Here is a 25,337-nt window from a genome sequence, read left to right on the forward strand (position 1 = left end):
CTTTGCAGGGCAGGAGGTAAATATAAACCTATTCCTATTTTAAGCAAGTATGAAACTGGTTTAGGCAAGTAAAATTGATTTTACAGGAGAAATAAACTTAAACATAATTGAACACAAAAAATACATTTTAAAAGTTCAATAATTTATACACCAGTTAAATGAATTTATGAGAGGCAGCAGAGTTCTGATCCTTATAATCTAAGAACCAAATTTGAAGAAAACTGGTTGAGAAACCTATAGCATTTATAAAAAAAAAATGTTTTTACAACAAAATCTGTTTACAACAAAAGTAGCTTTCTTTCAACACTGGAATAAACATGACAATACTGTTAGAGATATGGACAATAATTGTAAAAGGAAATAAGTTCACTTGGATAAAAGAACTCTTAATCTTTCTTTTATAGGAAAAATATGCTTTAAAACTGTCAATTTTCTTTTGTAGTACATGGTACATAATCATTTAATACTGCTCTAAAAGACCACTATTTGCTTAGAGAAACCATCATGGATGAACATTCTGACACTAAATGTCTACTAGAAGGAAAAGGCGTATTGTGTGCTCAATGATTTTTGTTGAAGGAGTTCTTTACTTATAATAACTACTTTTATGGACGTGTTAGATTTCAATTTTATTAGTGACAGATGGCTACACAGTTCCAATTCAAGAGGTTTCATTCCTGACGGGATAAAGGCTGCAGATGTATTTGAATTATGTGCAATTTGCATACCAATATGAGAGAAGTGCAATCACCTCCTTTGGTTTATTTTTTTGACAGGATGTTCTTCTGCATAATGAGACCGATTTTTTTGTCCCCTTTCAATTTCTCAATAAATCACTATTGATTCGCTGTTGTTTAATTAAACACCGTGATATGTTGGTTCTTTACAAATAGTTGAACTTGAAACCATCAAAAATCTGGTTGGAAATGAGTGTCTTAGTTCTACTGTGTCTACTGGGAAGATGTGAATAGTGTTATCTTTAAAATGTACTTCCAATTTTAATATAACATGGCTGTGCCATAGTATCATACTACAGTATCTCAGCACCTGATAACTATACAGCAACCACAGTGGCCTGTATTAAAATAAACCAATATAATGAGAATGAGTCAGTGGTTAGTCTGTAAATCATGTGATGCTGCAGCTCAACGTGAAAGGACAGAATGGATGTAAGAGGGCATTAGATGTACCAGAGAGCTTTATCCTGACATGCATAACATCAATGTAACAGACTTTCAACACATTTGCAAGCCACTGTTGTTGGTAACATGTGAACAAGGCAACATAAAGAAAAACAATTTTAATTTGTAGTTTCATATACCATAATTTCAGAATACCATAAGGGTTTCAGAATCTGACCATATAATCTCCCAAAGGAGGAGGGAGGGCATTAATTCACTGAGTGGTATTTAGCTTTGCTGAAAGAAATCGATCAGATCACACAAAGATTTTTTTTCAAAATCATTGAATCTCTGTCATTCAGCTACTTTTTAGAGTTTAAAAAGAAACACACCTTACCAACAGGCTTTTTAAAATGACACATCATGTGTCATACAAAAAAAAAACAGTGCTGATTTCTTAAAATACTTTAACATTTTCTTTTCATGACTTATTCCTTAATAATTAAACTTGGATTCACAAAGGACATTTTTAAAAGGAATTTCGATTTTGCCCATTAACTTGTATGTAGCGCTAGGACCAGCAGGACAGGGATGGGGCTCCTGCGTGTTTTCCTGTGGCACAGGCTATTGTCGGCGAAGCTGAGAATTTTCACACTGCAAGACCTGGAGTGCCTAGACAGGTGCTAGTCATGCAGCTGTCACTGACAACACCGCAACCTCAACATTAATACCACATTCTCCCTTTATATATAAAAATATAGATGCACATATAACATATAATGGAATGGGTTTCTGTGTACATATGAATATATAATTGTGAAATGAACATCAGAGACACCTGGGCCAATGCTCAGGTTTAAAATTTTTCTTGGAAGAGAACAATTAACACATTTAAATAAAAGGCAGTTTACTGGAAAATGCTTAAAAAGAAACCTGGACAAAAAATAAAACCAATTAAACCTTGATCAACATATTATGCATGACAGATTAACATTCTTGCCATTAGCATACAATCACACTGCAAGTCTACAAATACAATAGCCATAGGTTCTGTAATAGCTTGGGACCCACATGCTGAGTTAATGGTCTGTCTCTTACCCTCATAGCAATGGGTAGCTTCTTAATAAGGTTTTTGTGACATATTGCCCCTAATCAATTTTCAGTTTATTAACTCCTCTAAATTAAATGTCAATTTGGATCAACAAAAATCTAAAAGAGGGAGTGATTAGAATACATTTTACAGCTCAATAAAGGGTGCCAGTAGCACAGTAAAACAAAGAATTTAGCTACAGTAATAGACAAAAATAAGAGGAGCTATTTTAATTAATTGCCACAAGATACTGATTTCTCAGATTAATTGCTATAAAACGCCAACATGACGCCAGCACAGCAGGCAAATGAGTGTGTATTTCAAATGATGAAGCCATGACTTGAATTAGTGCTGAATGCTGCAATTAGTTCAATCTTTCTGACATCCAGAAACCTATCTTTTATAATGTCATCCTCTAAAAAACCTAGACGTAAAGTCAATATTAAAGCTGATTGTTCGATAACAGTTTGGGAACTAATGCTGGCGGAAATCGCCTGCTGTCCTTGAAGAAAAGAAGTCAAGTGAGAGCTGTCAAAGACTAGCAATTACATTCTCATTTCAGTCTCTTCAACCCCTGTAATACCCCTAGAAACATCTGTTTCTTTTATCCTTTCAGCAAAATCTTTAAGATGCTTCAAGCATGTAAAACCTTGTGATTAAATAAAGTTGTAGACACAGTTAAAGAAAGTTTCTTGCTATCATAAGTATTCTCATCTAAGTTATCCAGATATCTATGGCAGTTTCTGATTGTACTAAGGCTTAACCTCCACTTAATATTTTTAGAAAATATTAAGTTTGATTATTTATAGGTAATTTATACAGCATTTATAGGTAAAAAAACTAAATTTAACTTGGGTAGCTTTTAAGAGTTTTTTTTCAGGACATACAAATTTCGCTTTTTAAGAAAATTTAATTTAGTCAATAACATGCTCCAGCAGGGTAATTTTAGTGTAACTTAATCTACAGATCTACAGGGGCTCAAGTGGTATCTTAAAAAAACAATAACATGCCTAAGCCTGATGACATTTTTCCATTCTTCATACTTTTAGTAATGAGGGATGTTCTTCAGAGATCCCATGCTAAAATATTTTTAATCTCAGACTGAAGGATTGCAAATTAAGTATAGGCAAGTCCATCTTAGTTCTCTTAATGGTGAAGTTATGGAAACCACAGTTAAAGCTATATTAGAAGAGTACTTAAAAAACCAAAAACATTTTAAGAACAAGGATTTAGAAAGGAAGGATCTTACAAATTTTCAAAGAAGCAACAAGGACCCCCCCCACAAAAAACATATTACATGACACATTTAGATTTCCAGAAAGCATTGGATAAGGTCCCCTATAAAAGCTTCATTCTTAGAAGACATAGGTATCTAAGATAAGACTTGGTTAAATGAACACTAGACAACTGTGTCATCTAAAGGGCACTGCCACTAATTGGGCAGATTCGAAGCAGCCCGGAGAGACCCATTTTAGGTCCTTTGCTCTTCCTGATCTACAGGTCAAAAAACAATGATTTTGATTTGGATAACTAATTAAATTTGCAGATGTTCTAAAAAAAATAAGGGAAGCAGCAAACACAGAAATAGAAATTACAAGATGACAGCATCATGGAGTGGACAGACTCTTGACAAATGAAATTTAATATAAGTACCAACGGATTTTTGAAGCTACACAGCTAGTAGGGACGTACTGTATTGCAGGATGATATGCATGAAAAGGATCTGGGTGTTTAAGAAGAGATTCAACTACAGTAGTCTTAATGAGGACATATTGTGCGGAGCAAACAGAATATTTGCTTATATGACAGAAAGAGTAAACAAAGAGTAAAACCAAGGCAAATTGTTCCCGCGTTTTATACTATACTAGTAAATAGTCGCCATTCAGAATACTGTGCTCAGTTCTAGTGAGCATACCACAAACAAGGATATTATATCCTTAAAAAGAGCTCAAATAAGAATATGAGTTGATCCTGGTATCTGAAAACTAGAAGAAAAGAGGCTGAGAGGATTAGACAGAGAGAAGTACTATAGTTAGTCAATAAAGGAACTATGTCACACTCAGTTTTAAAAGGGGGACATGAGGTTACAATTGGCAAATAAAAGTGAATTAAAGTAGGCTGAAGTATAAAAAACCTTGATTTACACATTGTGTTGTGGATATCTAAAAGAGGCTTCCCAGCTAAAGGGTTGAGTCCCAAACTCTCTTAAGAAATGGCTGGATAATATTTTATACTGATGAAGCAAATCAGCTACCAAATAAACTGGGCTAGATTATCTCTTGTCATTTGCAACATGTCCCATGTTTTTATGAATTCTTATTGGTGAGTCCGAAATACTGATTCAAGTGCCTACCTTGTTAAACAGTCATTAGGTAAAGTGTTGCACAAGAAAGCTCAGACCTTTTTGAAAGCTGAACTCAACTGTCCAAATGTAAATTTGCAAAGCATTATCCCTAGAGCCCAAACAGGGTTTGGTATCAACTCAGTTTTCCCTTTGCACTTACAAATGCTATCATATACATTTTTGCTCTGCAGGCATTAGAAGCACTGAAGCATTTTTTTTTTCTAACACAATGAGCTTCAGGGAAGTGTATTTTTTTCTCTACTGATGCTTGACAACTTCATCATATAATGTAGCAATCAGCATAGTCCTCCTGGCAGGGGAGCAGATGCAAATCTGCCATAAATTTTGCTGTTCCTCCTTTTCACTCGAGAGTAGCTAGTGATTTGCACACATCATCATTCGGAAACCCACTACTTGTATTTGCACTGAAAACAGAAAAGAAAAATCAAGGAAAAAAGTACTATTTAATTTTGAAAAACTGCTGCATTATTTATGTAATCTTTTGAATAAAAAAAACATTTAACACAACAAAAAAGAATTAATTGTAGACCTGTAGACATGGCTAATCTGTAGTTTGAAGCAATTGTCTATAGTCATTGAACCTGACAGGATCCCAGGTCTGATTACAACATGGACAAAAACCAAGCAGCAAAGCAAGACTCCTGTCACTGTGAAAATACATGTTGGTTCATCTTTAATTAAAACCTTGGAGCCACAGATTAAAGGGCACTAAAGCTATTTGTTGACAATTTGCTATTTCAAAATGTCAGCATTATCAATTTTAACATATTCTATATATATCTTCACACTCCATTTCTTTCCTTAAAACAAAGAAACAACCACCACAAGATTCAGCAGAGCTTCCATGCTCAGAATTTATATAAAGTTAATACACATTTTAATTAATATTTTGAATAAGAAAATCAATCAAGCCTTTAAAACATAATTTCAAATAATACAGATGAGGTTCACAATAACAACTGTATGTCAATATCTGACAGCTGCATGGCAACTTCATCTTATTCAAGTGAATAAATAAATAAAACACTACATGGTTATAGTCAATGGTCGATGGACAATTTCTCACTAAAAGTTTAGAGTGGTTAACTTGAAAAAGACAATAAGAGATTGGAGGAAAAAAACATAATATTAAATACACAGCAATATTGACTGTTTTTTTGTACACCTCACCTGGTTTAATCAAAAGTATGATTTTTAATCTAACTTTCCTATTTCTAACATCTTCAGTTAAAATTCAATTTCATTTGAAACTAGTAAAATAAAATAACTTACCAATCACTTTTACAAAATAGGCATCAGCCTCAAAGTTGTTTTTCAAAGCATGGATTGCTAGTTCATTTTTTGCTCCTCCTTTGCTGAGCACGATCATATCTAATATTCCCTGTAATGATAAATTTGATTAAATCTGTTACAAAACGAGGATAAGCAGCTTTTTATTGCTGTATTTTACCTTCTTCAAGTGCTATAAAAAGACCTACAGTGATTGGTATATTACCTTCTTCAAGTGCTATAAAAAGACCTAGTGTGATTGTTTTTTTTATTGTGCAAGACTTTCACAACACCATTAGATGTTTTATAAAACAGAAAAAAAGCAGTGAACTCTGACGTTTTAATGATATAAATGCCCAGACAAATTTTATTACACCAAACCTGCCACCACCACACATATACATACAAGATATATACACCCACAGATCATTATCCTCACATCAGCACATTACCTTGTAAATATTTATGTCACTTGACATTCCTGAGGCTGAGCTGGTTAACTTTCCAAGCTTGGCTATGGTTACAGACCAAAGGGAATCTAGGCCTATTACTATGACATAGTGAAGGAAAAACCATAAGATTAATTGATCTTTGTGACACAGTGACCTCTACTGGCAGATGAAGACTGAAACAGATTTCCCTTGATCCTCCTGTTTAGATCTGCAGAAGTTATTTACTGGGTTCTATGTCTATGTGTACTGTAGTGGCAGGACAAAATAGCTACTTGTTTCACATTTGGGATCACTTGAAGTCTAATTTAGAGAGCATGGCACAACATTATATAATACTATTGTGCCTTTGTTATTTCTCTGGTAGTCTACTGGCCACTGACCACTTCTGCTTCCCCACCTCCAACATACTGTCAAAACGCCTTTAAACATGAAAAAGTATTAAGAGGGAGAGAAGCTATGAGATTACACCATCCCTCTGGGGACCCAAGGTTCTGCTTTTCCTCTAATGCACTGTCACTTAATTATAAGACAGTCATGGACCATCTTGAACTAATTGTGTCCTGCAGCGCATCAGATGTCTTAGGTAAGAGGTATTATGAGAAAATATTGCAAGTATAATCTGCTGCAAACTGCATTTGTGCTTATAGAGCATTTATACTTTATTAACTATTTTTATTTCCCCCTGATAAGATAATAATATTAAAAGTTTTCAGCAATGTTAATTTAAAAAAAAAAACAAAGAATTCTATATGGAAGGGCATTCCTCTAGGCCACCAGCCTCTTACATCTAATCATATATGTTTACAGAGGTAATCCACAATAATTACCTCCTTTCTAACAACATAACGCCCTTTATTCTTTATAATACAATGATTACTAGTTTGCATTAAATGTACTCTTAATAACCCCCTTAGGTACAGGTTCCTTATAATCAATTCCTGCAGTTTTTTTAATCTTAAAGTATTTGAATGCGATAGCTCTACTTATTTGCCACTGCTTGATCAACTACCATCCAAGAAATTAATTAATTGCAAAGCTTAAACCAGGATTCATACATGGATTTCCACACTTTTAACAATGATTTCCTGTTAGGCTTTAAATAACGAAAGATAAAAACAATCAGAAAAACAAGGCACAGCAAAAAGAGTGGCACTCACGTCTTCATAAATGTCAAAGAAGGTTGCCACCACAGCACTGGTAATGTGACTCAGGTCAGAGAGGTCCCAAAAGACCCTGAACATTCGTCCCACGTCCTTACAGCTGGCGTTGTTGCATGGAACATTCTCCAAAAGAAAGGCTTGCTGATTACTGACACACAGAATAAAACAGAGATGGGAAAAAAAGATGTAAGCATCTGTAGAAGAACAAGAGACTAAATAGCAAAAAAAACACACATTAAAAAACACCAAAACTGAAAATAAACACATTGACTCTCTTAACTGTTTTATTTTTAGCACGTTTCAGTCTTCTACATAGAAGAGTCTGATTGTGATATAAACTTTTTCCATCTGAAAATTGTGCAGCAGCATCAGAAGTTTTGTAATGCAGGTCTTTCATGGAATTCGGAATTGAAGCACAATTTGACCACTGCCCATGCAGCTTTCAGCCCATTAGAACAATGCACAGGGTGACAGTCTTTATGTTGAGTGAAAATACACTTGATTGTCGGGGATAAAAATAGAGCTGCCTGAATGCACCTCAGACTAACCTGTAAAAGCACAAGGCTACAGTGCATTAAAAAAAAGATACAGAGAAAAGCTTCACATTTAGATAGGATTACAGAGGTACAGAAAGAAAATATTTTGAACACTACAGCAATTATTGTGTTTATTTTTCTTTGGGTGATTTTGTCTTTTGTGCCTTTATGAATTTGACAGCACGAGATGGCAAAATGAAAAATCTCTCATCTCTAGTTGTTGTTCTGTTATACCTTAGGTTATTTATTTTTGTGTGCTTTATCCTAGTTGAAGTGGTCTTCAAAGTCAGAGGAAAATGCTTTTAACTAACTTGAATTGGCCTTTGCAGTTAAAACACACTAGGTTGTGTATATTTAGCACTGCAGGATAGCATGTTAGAACAGAGACTGAGGCACCTTTTATTCTAAGTAATGCTTGTCATCTTTGACAATACTTAAAGCTTTTTACGGTGTTTTCAAGTAAACACCAAGATTTCAGAAGGTTATGTTTTGTACCGCTGAAGAATGAAACTGAGTACACAAAATTGCTTTGTAACCTTAATTGTTCCATTGAATAATTTAGTGATACTTTATGTAGACTCAATTTTAATGCATGACTTTATTTACCTGTACTGAGCACAATTGTGGTTAACTAAATACAATGGATATAGCATGACAGAGTTTTGGTGTAATAAAAAAAAACACTAATTTAAAAATAAAGACAAGGATATCAAATTTCAAATTAGGCAAGTCATTTGCAGCACAGTAGAGTGGGACTCCATCTTTCTATTTATTATCACAATTGACTGAGGTGTGTATGGTGCTGAACCAGAAACCAGATAAAATGCTTACCATCATTTTTTTATTTAAAAGACCTAACACTTTTCTTTTCGTGGTTTTGACCATTAATAATGTACCATTGCATTTCAAGATAGTACTCTGTCATGTTACATCTCAGATTCTAGGCTATTTGTTGTCTGTGTGCTCTGAATACATGACGAAAAATGTGTAAGGAAAGAACCCTTTGAAGTTCTGCAAATTTTCACTACAAAAAAAAGACATTATAGGTAATCATTGTTATTCATAACCTGTAGACTTTGTAGTACCTTTCTGTTGTTTCTTTTCCAGAGATATTTGAAAGACAGAAATCACAAGGTTATGATTATGTGGTTTGTGCATTAAAACTGGACTGATAAAACACCCACGAACTGTCTTGACAATGTCCTCTTCAGCAGTACAGCTGGTGTTTAAAACCTCTTTAATATGTATTACAATGCCTGTAGCTTTTTTCCTGCGTTTTCTTTCTCTTTACTTTAATTACCACTCTTTACCTGCTACTACTGATGGCAGAACACACATTAATCACATAAAATGAGGTGAAATGGGAGCTTCCAACATTGAGCTGTCATTGAATAGCTCTTTTGCTATTATATCTGAAATGTTCTACTGGCTACTGAAATGGCTACTGAGTTCTAACATGCAGGGTGCCCACTGTAATGCTGTTCTTCACTACTCTACTTCAGAAGAATACATAAACAATCTTGAATATAGAAGGGATAATAGTGATTTTGTCTGTAACTGAGAGTAACTGAGAGGTAGGACTCCTAGGAAGTATAAAGAAACGTTTTTTTTGCCTATGTCTGATTTTTAATAACACCTTAATGCTCAACTGAAAACAACCTAAAACTAGTCCTAGACTTCAGCAGCATGTATTTTTCTTTATTAAAAAATATTTTAAATCAATTATCATCAAATGACAAGGATCAAGAAGGGTTCACTATAGACGTGCAGTAAGAACTGGATAGTCAGTATAGACTTGTGGTAAACGAGACCATGATTCTGGGACCATCTTAAACATGTACTGAATTCACATAATACAATGATGTTTCCTCTGGTTATGTTTACTTTATGGAAAGAAGTAAAGAAAACAAACATTTGTTTGAATGCATGTACTGTAATTGTATTCTAGACCAGCAAGATTTGGTTTTCAAACTAGCAGTAGAAGACTCTCCCTGCCAAGCACTGTCATGTCTAAGGGCCACGCTGACAAAACACATTTCAGCTCTACATTAATTGGTCACTTTGGACCCTTGTTTCAGCAGCTGTTTTTCCTGAACAAAAAGACAGGTAATTCGCAGTTGCACTTGTGCTCAAGTTATCCTGTGCCTCATTCTCACGTAATAATGTCACTGCCATCTTAACAGAGCTCACTGCCAATGTGTTACTAGGAACGTTAGACTTATGAATGTATTCTCCTGAGTACAGAGAACCAGTGAGATAGGGCTATGAAAATAAATTTATGTTACAAGTAACAATTGTTTTCTAAGAGATCAGACACTTGCTGTACACAGTGTAGGACTGCTAGGCTTGTGCTTCTTTCACCTTGTGATGCAGTTGTTCAAACTATTTTAAAAAACACAACATGCAACACAAGCTTCTTTATTTCATAGAAAACTTAGTAGACGAAACTTCCTTCTGACAGATTTAAAAAGGATTCCTTCTACCAAGAAAACAGTGAACTTGTTTCTGGTATCGATTTAAAAATCACATTAGAACCTGCTTTTCAAGTCTACTCTCTCATCAAATCAAGGACTTCCCTCTTCCGCAATTTACCAGAATCCTTTCACCTGACAAGAAGCAATTTGGTCTCGACCTGTTAATTTACCTTTAGCTGATTGCAGTTTCTAGCATTTGTATTTCTTCCAATTTTTCAGTGTCTTCTGAGCTACCCCTTGGAAGCTGGAAAAGCAAATCTTCATCATAGTTTGCCAGAAGAGCAGCAGAAACACTGGCCTTTTAATTATTTCTTAAAATTGTTTGGGAGAGGTTGATGGTAATGACATACCATTTGCTGTTCCTTACCTCCTAACACTTTTAGCTACATGAAACATCGTCACACGGTTCTAATAATTAAGTTTGCAGGCTATAATTACTTCCACAATTCCTTTCACTTGAAGAGGAGGTGGAAGGTCTAAAATCCGTTTCTGTGAATGATCAACATCTGCAAAAATTTCAAACTCTTCTCAATTCACCAGGAAATTGGTATTAAGGGTGAGCTACTTGCCACAAAACAAAAAAACGTCCCGGAAGGGCACAGAGCAGAGGTTGTTAAAGGTCTTCCAAAGAGGGGAAGAGCAATTATATTGACAATTATCATCTTAGATGTGAACATAACATTACTTCCTAGGACACAGGGCCAATTCTTCCAGCTTCATGGTCTTATAAAATTCAAGACCCTATTCAATACTCATCTTAGCACCCAGTTAACACTAGAATGACACCTAAACATGCCATATGCATACTTCAACCTTAGCTTTTAACAAGATATTATAACCTTTTCTATGGATCACTATATCACAACAAAGTAGCAGTCCATTTTTTTCTAACCATATATATTTTCCACAGCAAGCTCCACTATGATAGCATCAACCTTAGACCTTAACAGCACATAGATATCAAGAATTGCTATTGCCTAGCAACACTAAACAATTGTGATTACATCCAGGACAATCTCACTGTTGAACTGGTGCTTGAAGAAGGAGAAGCAGTAGTATAGAGATACATATTTAATAACAGTTTAATTTATTCATTTTTGTTATTGTAATTACTGAATTTTAAAACTTCGCTTTTTTCAGCACTATACCATCAAAAAAGCCATTGTATTCTTGAGTTATTTCAGGTTCTTTACAGGCATGCTGGTTTGAATCATTTCTGGAATAGAAGGTGAAAATTATGCTATAAAGTACAGTAAATGATTATGAAAACTGGCACTGCCTTCCACGATTTTCTCTCAGGCTTTAACACACTGCATTAGTAGTTTGTCTTCAGCTGAGTGATACTGGAGTTTACCCAATTAAAAGTACATTGCCTTAATAAATGTGGAACATTCAGCAAGTAATCTTCAAGCGCAAAGGTTTAATTAGAATGCATACATAATTTGTCTGATGTCTTCAGACTTGTTATACAAGGGGAGCGCCACAAGAATGCTCATGAAGTTCTGTTTTGAAGAAAAAAGCCCAATCCTAATTTTCCTATTTGTTACTTCACAGTTTTCGTCAAGAAAGATAAGTAAAGCAAGCATGTGGACAGCTCAACAGTTTTCTTGATTGGAATGTTTAGTTACTGAACTCCCAGTCAGGAGCCTGTTTATATTCCTTTCAGAATTGCAGTTTAAGGCTTCCCTGCCCTCTTATATATATGTAACTTTAATAACTATTTAAAGAATAATTATAGAGGTACACATAAAAGGAGACACAGGATAAAACATACCTACTACTTTATCTGTCTACACTCACAAGATAACCCTATTCTTAAAAAGCTGAGATGCTTCACCACAAAAATATTCTTCATAATTTTACTGCCAGGAAGATATTTAATATCATTAGAAACTACTCAAATACATCCTAAAAAACAGTTCTAAAAAATTAAGATATTAAGCTGCAGATTTCTGGAAAATAAATACTACTCATTTACTTACTTTGTAAATCATTAACTGCACAATCTGGTGATATGGACTGGTTTATATTTTAACTTTTCATTTTGTTTCTATTCTTCTGTTCCAACAACTTCCAACAACTATCCTTGCAGCATATTAAGGATACCTTATTCAGTTACCACTATCTAACACTTTACATGGATAATTTTTCATGTTGATCAGTCAATTAAAGAGCAACACACAGAAAGCACAGAGAATGCATTGCATTCCTTTCCAATTCTTACCTTTTGGGCATTCTCTAAATGGCTACAGTTGATCCCTCAACATTTCTTTTTGTAAACTTTGTAGAAAAATTGTGTTCATAACAATATATCCTAGCAGAAATACCCATACTGCTTCTTAAAATTGCACGAACAATCCTACTTTACAGATTTCAAACCTTGCTTTGGGAGTGCAAAGATGCAGTTTATGTAAATTTCTTCAATGATGAAAAGGAAAATGGTAAGTTTAAATTAATGCAGTGAGTGCAATTCTATAAAGCTTCATATGAACTGCACCCTCCACCTTGAAGTACTGACAAATAAAACCTTTTTGAAAACTATCTTACGTGCTTGGAACTGCCTATCAAGAATTTTATTTTTCAGTTTAAATTTTGGAGCACAACATCCATTTTAATTTCATTTTGTAATCCAAAGATCACATATTTACTAAATCTATATTTAAAAATCACAATGCAAAGCAGAGCTCTCAGATGTATGTGTTTACCTAAACCTATGGTTTTATGTTTTTCAGTAAATCTTTTGACTTGTTGGACTGACAATATAATGGTGTTTTTTTGACACTTTTCATAGTCCTCTTATAAACAAACAGTGCTTTTCCATTAGTCTTGCAAGCTACTCTCAAGACACATTGGAATGCTGATGGCAAATTTATTTCTGTGATAGGCTTGTATACTGCTGTTTCTAATATGTATCACTATCCTAAGAAAAGCCTTCCAGAGACAGATAAAATTCTCGGTTAGGTGGCCAGAATCTATAATAAACACTCTCCTACACAGAATTCAAATACTGTATTGCAAGTAAAACAAAATACACTTAGATTCATACAGAATACTATTTTCGGTATAGCATGAAATGTGAATTGGTATTTCACTTAATATCAGGAAATATTTGCTCAAATATGGTTTCAAATAATTTATAGTGGAGAAAAGCTGTTTTCAGATAGCAGGCACGATAAATAATACAGCCAATGACTGCAAAGAAACAATGACTCCTAAATCATAAAGTGTTCCCATTAAATCAAAAGATGTTCTGGAAGTGCTTCTCTAAAAACAAAGTTCTGATTAATGGCATTACCAATTCTGTACATCTAAAATGAAACCAATTTTAAAAAGTGCTAACCTAAAGCAGAGAACATGAGAGATCCCTTGCATAGTAAGTACAATTTACTCATCACAGTTAAGTACTGCAGTTAAGCAATGTGGTGTGTGGGGAGGCTTGGCCATTTAAATAAGCAATGGAATAGGTTACTGAGAAAGTTTCACAGAATATCCTATACATCGCAAAGGTGCAATTTTAAATCCTTTATCTATTCAATTCAAATTTCATTATTTTCTAAAGGAAATTTGTTTTGCTGCAGAATTCAACACAACAATATAGCAAAAACAACCCTCCCCAAGAAAGAGGTCAGGACACACAATATCTATAAATTAATTATATTATATTGTTTAACAATGAAACTGCAAGGGGATAAACAATTTTCTAAGTCTATTTCCATTGCTCCTTAGGGCACAGAGGCATAATGCAAATTCACAGTGGTAAGGGTGTGCCACACACTACATTATGCTCTTAGTTTTCTTAAGAACCCTATTCCAGAAGACAGCATTTAGGACATTCCCTTAGGTTGATATGATGAATAAATCTAAATGATTTATAGAAAAGTATTAAATGAATTAATTCCACCTTAAAAAAATGAATATACCTTAGAAAAAAGTATCTGTGAGCCTGTTTTAAATAGTTTTTACAACATAGAGTATACCCTATCTTAGTATCCCAAATACTTGTAATCATAGTTAAACTCTACAGTTTGATCATTAATTACAGCAGGGTTTAGAAAAACATTTTTTTTCAAAATCCACATTGAGTTTTGAAAACAAAAGAATACAAAATACAAATACACATCAGACTCTTCAATACAATTATTTAGAACAGGCACATAATAATGTGTGTTCCTTAATAAACTGAAAGTCTGTGTCATCAGAAAACTTTATAATACATATGTTTGCTTTCACAATCAATACATTACAAAAATGTACAGCAAGAAGGTCAAGACACAGCCTTATGATGATCTATATAGAAGTACAACACACATCAGAATATTTTCCCACTAAAAATGAAAAAATCCTCCAATCAAGTTACCATTTAATTTGAACTTCTTTGAGAGCTTCTGTGCCAATAAGAGTGGCTGAATGAAAAGTAGAGGAAAATAAAATAATTACTTTGCTGAGTAAAGATTTTAATAAAGCATGTTTAAGAAGGTTAATATTGCATCATCATTTCCTTTCCTTTTCCAATTCACAAACTGCAGGGTATCAGTGAGGTCCTGCGGGTCTTTCATAACGTTGTTTTATTTTTCTCTTTTAAGAGTTGTTTTATTATTCTCTTCAGACTTTTTATAGGGGTGAGCGGTGGCCAGGCCTGTAGTTGTTAAGCTCAATTGGCCTGGTATTTTGGGGACTTGGAATAATCAATTATTCTTATTCTTATTATTTCGAAGAGAGGAGATGATTTATAAATATAAAGCAGAAAAAGTCAACTAAAAATATCACACACCTAAAATGTCCAAAAGAACTGCACACAGAGTTTGGCCTGTACACTTATATGCTCCTAAACTGCCTACATACCTCTACTGTGTCAATCTTAAAATTATCAGATTAAGGGAAGTCGGCATTTGTATCTGTGGTAATTGTAGCTTTTAATTCAAAATGGGTATAAAACACGTTTACTGTAGATAATTTGACTGATGTTGGCCTTCCGAGACATTCAACACGAGTAAAATATTCACATTGCTCTTCCTAGTAGTGCTGGACATAGATTTAAACCCCTGCCATGGAACCCTAGTATCACCCGATATGCACCATCAGTTCTTTGTAATGACTTTTAGCTTTACTGATTTTTCTATTCACTTCTTTCCACACTCCTAAGCTCTGCATCTCCCTGAGAAAAAAACTTGTTTTTAATAATTCCACATTTAGCACTTAAATGTTTAGGAGTCGACACACAAATACTATATACTCAGACACCACATCAACAAGTTCATGGATATCCTCCTTGGGATACATTTCATTGCACTGTTAAAACAACCCTCTAACTGTTCAGTATTTTATTTTTCCAAGTCTTGTACTGATCTCATCTCTCATTCATAAACAAGCCTGAGCAGCTCGGTATTGTGAACAGACCTACCTAAAAAAGGCTTTGTAAGAGATGAGCAGACATCAATCAATAATTCTGTACACCTACCTGGGAAAGTCACATACTGATAAGTCGAAAGCATATTTTAGAGTGTAATGATTAAAATCTCCCAGAATTAATTCAGGAATATCTAGGGACGTAGTTCCTAGCAATGCAATTTCTAAGCAACATCAAAAATTATTTCAGATACCTCTTCCACAGTGGCTTCAGGGTGAATGGAATTGTTATAAAAAGCTGGGCAAACACTCAAGGGAGATAGAAGAGATGCAGAGACAATCAGGAGGCATACATTCACCATCTCTGACAATAATATTTAGTCACCAAAGGTTATTTACCATTAGATAGACCCCTGCTACATGTTTACCTGTGGCTTACTGTTGTCTATTCAGCCAGTGCAATGAAAACCCATCACTTTAAGTTTGCATTGTCACATCAAACCATGTCTCAGGAAATGCAAGAACAGAATACAGACATCAAAAAATTAATAACACAACAGTACATTAGTATGCAGTTAGTCCATGCTACCCTTCGATGATCAAACATTATACAGAATCATAGTTGGCAGGAGGAGTTTATTTCTCCTCCCAGACTCAATCTGCCCCTCTCACTGTGCTTTTGCTTTGGTTGGTAATTAAAAGTGGTTTTCTGTGTAGGATTCCAAATATCTCGGGGACATTTGGCAGATTGTGCCTTTATGATAAGAGAAATTCACGACTACATTTCAAACCAATGTGGCCAACATCAAGAACTCTCCAATTATTAAAGATGAGAACTAGGTAGCTCTTAACAAACTAAAGTAGCAAAGCAAACACATTATAGGTTTTATAATAATAAATAATAAATTTTATTTTACTGTATATAGCGCCTTTAAAGGTGGCTTCTCAAAGCACTTTACAAAATGATAAAATGATACTGTCTATCCTGTATTCTCTCTGAAAATCAAATAAATCTAAAGGTATACATTCTGCTAAGCAGGCAAAAAACAAAAAAATAAGCAACACAAAATAAGCAAATAAAATGTGGATAAACATGCACCATTGGTTGCTACACTTTAAAAATGCCCTTTTGAGATACATTGCATTATCATGCTGATAAACACAGCAATGTTTCAAAAGGGCATGTCTGTAGCGTGAAACTCCATATTAAAAGGCAGCCTTGAATTGCTTCAAAATTTATTTTTTTAATTATACATGCATTTTGGAAAAAATGACAGATATCAAAACAGATAAAAATCTACATTTAGGAAAAAAAAATATAATTTCATAATACCTATAGGGACAAAGAGCATTTTTGATACAAATTGTTGCTAGTTAACATTATTTTGAACAAGAAGCCTGGCATGTAGCTGAAAATGTCAGAGGATGAGAAACATGGAGAAGTGCTGTCATTGCTGAAGCTGCAAATATGCACCTGCTGTTTTGAGAAATGCGTATTCTCTGTGAAGCTGAACAGCTTTTTATGACAAGGTCTATTAGCAGCCACTAATGGCAATCTGGAGAGCCTATTCTGCATCAAAGGGAGGAGTTTTACAATGGCAAGTGTGCAATCTCAACACTGTGAGCTGCATATTTCCAAAGATGACATTAGATACATTTTTAACCCACAAACTGTATATTTGACCTATTTTCTATTTACTTATCTAGTTTATTTTTTATTTATTCATTCATTCATTCTGGAAGGGTATTCCAAACAACAAACTAAAACAAACATGCCTTGCACTTAAGTCAGTTTATTAAATAGGCTTATTCCCAAACTTGAGATTGTCACATTAAAGAATGAAAACAAGTAGGTATAAAAACAACTGAGGAGACATATCAGGAACCTGCAGTCAGCTGGTATAAAGCAGCAGTACCTTTGAAACTCCCGTAGGCTCAAGTAACACTTCTTTTAGCTGGGATTCATGTGGAGTGTTATAGCTCATAGACCATTGTGTTTATTTGCAAAGGACTTCCTTTTCACACTGTTTCAATAAAGGATTCATTTACAACTCAGCTTTCTTATGGGGAGTCTCTTGGTTGGAGCTGAAATAAAGGTTAAAATTGCTTCATCAAATGGATAAGCTATCTGCAGTTGGGACCGTGTTTAATCTGTACATCACAAGATGCCTGGTTCTCAATGTGGGAGAGAGGAGATGCACATGGGACAGTGAAGGTACCAGATTGTTTACTTGTGACATACAAATAACATCAATGTAACATAGTTTTAACTCATTTGAAGGCATAACTTTCAATAACACATTTACACACAGTTTTTTAAATAGTAGTTTCAAATACCATAATCATATGCTATTAGGTCTATTCTAATTTTGAAACATTTCCACTCTGATGGTTGTGTCATCGATAAGGTTTCAGAATCTGACAGTATGAACTTCCAATAACCTTACTCTACATGTAACAGCTTTGAGTGCAGTGAATGTTATGGAAATGCTAGCATGCCCCTCAAAATCTAGATGGTATAGAATTCTGACCCAATCTTTGGGCTGAGCTGAAGTAACTGCTGTCTACAGGGCCGCTGTCACAGGGTCACCTGTGGGAGATCAACAGCGATTGAACCCCAGGAGGTGCAGAGCTCAATATACAGTATAGCTAATGGAAGCCATATGCATAAAATGCATAAAATATGACTATTTTTGTCTTAATTTAATAAAACTAAGATTTAAATGCATTTTGGTTTAATAAAAAGGTACAAGCAGGTACCTATGAAACTTATGATTTCAGTTATTTTGTTCATTTATCCACTGTATGATGTGCCATTGATAGAATGGCTGTTACAGAGGTTTAACTAAACCATTTTTATAGTTACTATATTGTATAATGTAGGTTTATAATGAGGTAAAGGAGAGATTTGCAAGTTAAGTAAGCCTCAGAAGAGTGGCACGGTGGTGCAGTAGTTAGCATTGGTGTCTCGCAGAGATGGGGTACTGTTTTCATCTCCTGGGGTGCCATCTGCTTGACTGTTTGAATGTTCTCCCGATGTTGGTATGGGTTTCCTCCCACAGTCCAAAGACATGTTGGTAGGTTAATTGGCTTCTTTGAAAACTGGCCCTTGTGTGAGTGTGTCCATGATTTTGTCTGTGCACGACTTTTAATGGACTGGTGTCTCACCTTGCGCCCAGTGCCTCCTGGGACAGGCCACCGTGACGCTCAATTAAATAAGTGGTTATTGAAAGTGATACGATAGTGACGTGATGTAATCCTTGGTATAAGGCATGAATTAGAACCTGTTTATGTCACCCATGTTCTTTATAAATGTTTACTAGCAAAACATTTTCTGTCTTCATACATGTCAAGTTTGTTCTTGATAAACATAATGAGCTTTTTCCCCATCTTATAGTTGCAGCTGTAAGACTACAGTGTCACTCATCTGATGGATTGGTAGTCTGTGACAACATAATGACTTCTTTAGTGAATCAATAAATACAATTCAATCAACTTTGTCTTATACGTTTTTCACTTCAGGAAATGCTTACAGGCTAAAACCCAATGCAGTATGAATCACAATGTCACCTCATAGAACACTGTTGAGACTCACTGTGTCCTGTTTTCACAGTGACAAAAAACCTTAAACACGCCAATGCATAACATTAATGAACCTCAAAGCACTAAATAGGTGGATTGTGGAAGACAATTCACTGTGGTTGCTATTTCTATTTCTGTTAAGTGCATTACTCTGGTGACAAAGATGATTTTGATTTACCTATGTAGACTTTTAAGTGTCATCTTGCAAATATTGTAACAAATTTAAATGTAAACACAGTATATGAAAAGACACTATTTCCTCAGAGTGTGGTAAGGAAATCAGTAATCAAGAGCACAGAGTGTGTCTGATTTCTTAAACCAAATCTACTCTTAAGTAGCTAATTTTGTTATCACACATAACAATATACTTTTGGACATGTTGTGGATAATTAGAATAGCTGGCACACTGTATATAAAACCTTACATATGTTGTTTAGTACTGTAGTACCTGGAAGAATTAAATTACCTGTACATTAAAGAAAAAAACACTGCCAAACTTAACAATGGAAAAAATCTGAAAACCAGTTACTTTTTCCATATATCAGGCCAACACTAATAGGTTGTTTATTTTTCCATCACAAAAATGGATAGATAGAATGGTAAAATATCAGGAAGAAAACAGTTTTGGGAAATTCATGCACATGCGGATGACCACTGTCATAACAGAACAGATGCTTTCTGTAGTGTACTGACAGAATCTGGTTAAATTCCCCATGAGATTTATCACAGAAACAGATTAAAGGGCAAGTTATTTGATTTAAAATGAAGCGGGGACACCCATGTTTACAAGTAATCTGGGTGTATAATCAAGCTGATAGTGCAGATGGAGCTTACACTGAAACAGAAATCTATGGTAGCACTTGCACATGACCTGTATGTTATTGGTGAAACTACTTTCATAGCACTGGATGCCATTTCTGTGCAATAATGCTGCCTGAGAATAGACACTCAGTATTTCCAGTATATTGCACCTTACAACATAATAATGTGCTACACACACTTAGGAAGAGGCAAGTACACATAATTAAATCAAATAATTGAAATACATTTTGGAGAATAACAAAAGGAGCTCATTCTTTTTTTTTTGCATTAAACACTTTAACTGCATGTAAGTTTCCAACATTCACACTTAAGACTGGTATAATATCAAAAAAGTATCTTTTGATCTGTGCCATCTCTGTGTCCAGCACAGAATTCCCTGTTCCATTGTTGCTGTGCCATACTGAGGTACAATTATGATATAATTTTGACATTTTTCCAACACAGGCTTATAACAAGCCAGAAGCTGCCTTCTATATACATCCACTGCTGATCACTATATTTTTATCTCAACTTCTGTATCCCTGAAGAAATACTGTTGAGAAACTACAACCTGTTATACATTTGAAAGAGCATGAGGGGAAAAGGAAAGCAGTCACAAAGCACTGCAACTGATCATAATGCCTCATAACACTTCTTCAATACAATACATTTGTTATTTAGGTTCTATTCCATTCCAACATGATGAAATGTCATAATAACGTGCTTGCCTTTAAACATATAACTGTTAGATTCAATCTCTGTTTGACTCTGAGACGTAAATATTACTTGACAGCTACAATGTGTGATTTTCACAACTGTGCACTCTACAAATAAGTGAAATGTAGAGTCATGTGCTTGAAAGTGGCATTCATTTACAGGTACTGAGGAATCCACGATAAGCTCTAAGCAAAGGCAGATAGCAACAGCAATATGTGATATTTGGAGCCTAGAAATGAGTAATAAAACTTACTAGTTTTCTAGGAACCTCTTAGGAAATATAATTTATCTTGACAACAGTCTTTCTTCAGAGGTAATTTGCTCGGAATTTGACAACCCTGCATTGTAAAAACCTCAGGTTCCATCTTAGACTACTTTCCTGCTAGTGGTTTTTGGAACCAGATTTTTGGTATTCTGAGACCCAGCTAAAAACAATCAACTTTCCATCGTCACAAATTTTCTAATCTCATCTAATTTTCTAACCACTTACTCCCGGTTAGGGTCATGGTGGTAACAAACTGAGCAGAGCAGACCAGACTTTCTTTCCCCCAGCAGCAGTCTAGCAGCTACTTCTGAGGGACTCCCAGGTGCTCCCAGGTCAGCCAAGAGATATAATCCCTCTAGTGTGTCCTGGATTCGTCCCAGAGTCTCATCCCAGTGGGCCACTGCCTGGTACACCTACAGTGGCAGGCATGAAGGCATCCTTACCAGTTGCCCAAGCCACCTCAATTGGATCTGCTCAAGCAGTGACTCTATTCCAGGGTCCTAATGGTTGGCCAAGCTCCTCACCCTGTCACACAGTGTAGGTCCAGCAGCCCTACAGAGAAACCTCCTGGGATCGTGACCTTGTCACAATGGAGGGGGTTGAGTGCCAGAAAGAGTTTTAGAGCTATGCTGTCAGGAGCTTTGTGCTCCCGGTAATGTTATCCTTGGCAAATTGGTCTTTGTTGAGTGGATAGATAAACACTGATCCAAACATATTCCCATGATGGTTACATTGGCAGCATTCCATGATGGCAGAGAACCCTGCCCGGATCAGGGACACTTCAATCCACACCTGGACCAGGCCTGGAGGGTGGTAGTCACTGGCTTTGCCCAAAATGGTGACATGGAGCCATTGTGTGGTCTCACCACCCACAAGGCAAAGGATGGAGGTCAGATGTGATGTCAGCTGGGCATCTGGCACAAGTGGGGTGGATCTGGATTCTCAATTTTTTTCCCCCAGAAAATAAAACTTTTACGTGGAGAAAAACAAAACATTCCTCTAAATTTCTTCCCAAGAATTGACTCTTTCCTGTGACTGTTACGTTACTAAAGATTTTCATTGCACAGCACCATTGAAGTCAAAAGGTTGTATACATAAATAGAACAGGGGGTTAATTGAGAGTAATTAATCGAATGGAGAAGAAGAAAATAATAATCAGAAAAAGAATAGGGAGGAAGATTACAAACATGGAAACAGCAATTACTGTACAAAGCACAGCTATGGTGGCATAATAACTCTTCATTTAATAATGGGAAAGGTCTCTAAACATCCTGTGTGAAAACTGAAATCAAATTAGGTTTATTTGGTAATTAAATGTATTTCAGTTCCTTTCTCTTTCATAAATCACAGTATGAGGCAAACTCTCCCAATTGGGAGATTAAATAAATCAAGATTAAACAATCAAGTGCCAATATGACACTCAAGATGCAAGCAGACACTAAATAAAAGTGGGAAGCCCAGTAGAATTAAATCAGAAGGTTTCTGCTAGCAACACTGTTTTGCAGACTACAAAGCATGAAGTAGGAAAGATGCTTAAAATTCAGAAAATAAATAAGGGCATATAGTTCCCATTATTTAATGATATTATTCTGAAAATACTATAAAAGACAACAAGAAAACAACAAAAAAAAAACCACCTAAAATGAATCCCCTAATCTCTGAAGCTGTTAAAAAAGATAACATTTCCTGGTTGTCAATGGCTTTGATGACAAGAAAATGCAAGCTTGAAAACCTCCATGCTGGCTCTTATGATATTAATACATTTAAAACTTAATTACATGTTTTAATTTAGGCTGCTGTCACTTTTCCCAGTACAGAATGGACAGAAACAGCAGCTTTGAAGCACCCTTTCAAAATACTGCAGTAATAGCCCATACTTAAAAAAAAGGAAAATTGTATTTTGAAACTAAATTGACTTCCAATACTATTTTTCAATTATCATTATTTTTATTAAGGAACAAAAGAGAGAGAACTAAAGTGTAATCATCACCCAGAAAACCTAAACTACAAAGTGCTCCAGTATTTGGTTTTGAATGAATGACACAAGCTTGAGATAATACTTTTAGTGAGCAAAGGAACAACATTTATCGATGAGACATTATGATTACTAATACTGTATTTTGTAAGCCCTTAAATAAGAACATAGTGACTTGCAAAAGTATTCAAACACTTTCAATGGTGCCCCATTTTGAAATTACAAAAACGATGTTTTAAACTTAGAATTTTATTCAAATCTGAATTCTCAAACTGAAGACTTATTGTATAAATGTAAGACACATTACAGTAAATATCGGCTTTAAATAAAGTGGGCTGTGACAGATATATGCTGTATAAAATATTTAGACCTATTAACTCAAAATATGGTGGAAGCACCTCTGGCAGCAAAAACAGCCACAGGTCTTGTCTGGTAAGTCTATTAACTTTGCAATTTTTGCAATTTTTCCCATTCTTCCATGCAGATTTGTCCAAGCTCTCTCAAGTTGCTTGGGACCCTTATGGAAATTATTTTTTAAGTCCCTCCACAGATTCTCAATAGGAATCAAGACAGATTCAAAGTCAAGACTTTGGGCCACTGAAGGCTATTCACTTTCTTATTCTTAACCTACTCCAGAGTAAAGCTGCTTTGGATCACTGACCTGCTCAAAGTTGAGTTTTCAACATGGTTTTCAACAAGTCTTATGTAGACTGAAACAGGAATTTTAAGACTTGCCTGTACTTTGCTCCATCCATTTTTCCTCGAGTCTGAACAGTTTTTCTAGTCCCTGCTGAGCAGAAGCATCTCTGTAGGTTAATACTTCTACCATCATGCATATGACATGGGTTTTCCACTGTGCTATATAAGCCAGGCTTGTGTAGGGACTGGTTGACTGATACACATTTTTTCCCATTTCACTGAACCCTGTATATCTTTCAAAACTGTCATGGGCCTCACAGTGACACCAGTTTTTTCAATTTTGCCTGATCTAGGCACTGTTGGGGTACTATGATGTACCTTCCATTTCTTTATGATTGGACAGGCTGTGCTCACAGGGATTTCTTGTGCCCCTCTGAACTGTGTTTTTCAATATTGATCTTAGCTTTAAATTTAATATCTGACCAAGAAGCCTCAGAGAGACATGTTTTTATTTAGAAATTATTAAAGAACCATTATTATTGCACACAGACAGTGCATGCTTAACTAAATGTGTAGCTTATTAAGGTATTCTTGTGCACTTAAATTAATTTAGGTTTTCCACAGCAAAGGGTTTTTATTTGAATGTGCAGAGAAGGGTGCACATATAACGACATGATTCAGTACAAGCTGAGTGTTTATGAAATTGATATTCCAAAGTGTCATAGCGGCAAGGATTAAACAAACAAAAAGAGGAAACTGTGGGTAAGTGTCTGGATACTTTTTGGAGACTGTATAATCTGACAGATCAGACGTGTAATACTACTACTATTAATAATAAATTATTTTTGAGTTCTTTTTATTTTGTCTTTATTTGGCAATAAGCACTATAAATACTCCTCACATACTAGATCTTCTCATAAGTTCTTCACTCTGTCTTCATTCATCACCATGCACTGGAGTATTCAACCATATGAAGAATACAATATGCATTTGAGAGCCTGAAAATACTCTGCCACAGGCTTTGTTTTCAGAACTGAGCGCTTCAATGCATGTGCTCATCTCGTGCTCCACTCAGTCACATACTACCATTACTCTTGCTTTCGTACATCCACTCAGACAAGTGATTAAAAAGAGCTTGTGGAGGATAAGAATTACATGATTAAATCAACAGAGGAAGCACATAGCCACGTGTCTGATTAAACTGACCAAAGAAAACAGTAGAGTTAAGCTTCTGGCACCTCAGTGATTAAACTTTCCTTAGCTATATAAGACTTCCTTAATACCCTTCTCTTCAGATACATTTATTAATTCCTACCATGTAGTCTTGAGTAGCAGTAAGATAGGTGTAAGTATTTTTTACAGCCTACCCAAGGCCATTCATAAAAAGTTGCATGATTTTAAAAACAGATTCCACATTTGCAAAAGACAACTACAAACTCTGTATGCCTCCAGCTATTACTTTAATTAGATTCTTTTTACCTCATTATCTTAAATCTTTTCCAATTACCAGTGCAACTTTACTAGCTACAGGGCAGCTGCTGATAT

General features: G+C 35.2%; 1 protein-coding gene across 1 annotated transcript in view; it reads right to left on the bottom strand.

The window, feature by feature from the left end:
* Positions 1-25,337, bottom strand: part of itfg1 (integrin alpha FG-GAP repeat containing 1) — a 111,210-nt gene that overhangs the window by 39,152 nt on the left and 46,721 nt on the right. Inside the window, exons 11-12 of the mRNA XM_006641369.3 lie at positions 7,455-7,605; positions 5,849-5,957 (exon numbers count right to left, since the gene is read on the bottom strand). Coding sequence (XP_006641432.3) covers positions 5,849-5,957; positions 7,455-7,605 — 260 coding nt within the window. The remainder of the gene's footprint in view (positions 1-5,848; positions 5,958-7,454; positions 7,606-25,337) is intronic.

The sequence above is a fragment of the Lepisosteus oculatus genome, chromosome 20, assembly GCF_040954835.1.
Source record: "Lepisosteus oculatus isolate fLepOcu1 chromosome 20, fLepOcu1.hap2, whole genome shotgun sequence".
Lineage (NCBI taxonomy): Eukaryota > Metazoa > Chordata > Actinopteri > Semionotiformes > Lepisosteidae > Lepisosteus > Lepisosteus oculatus.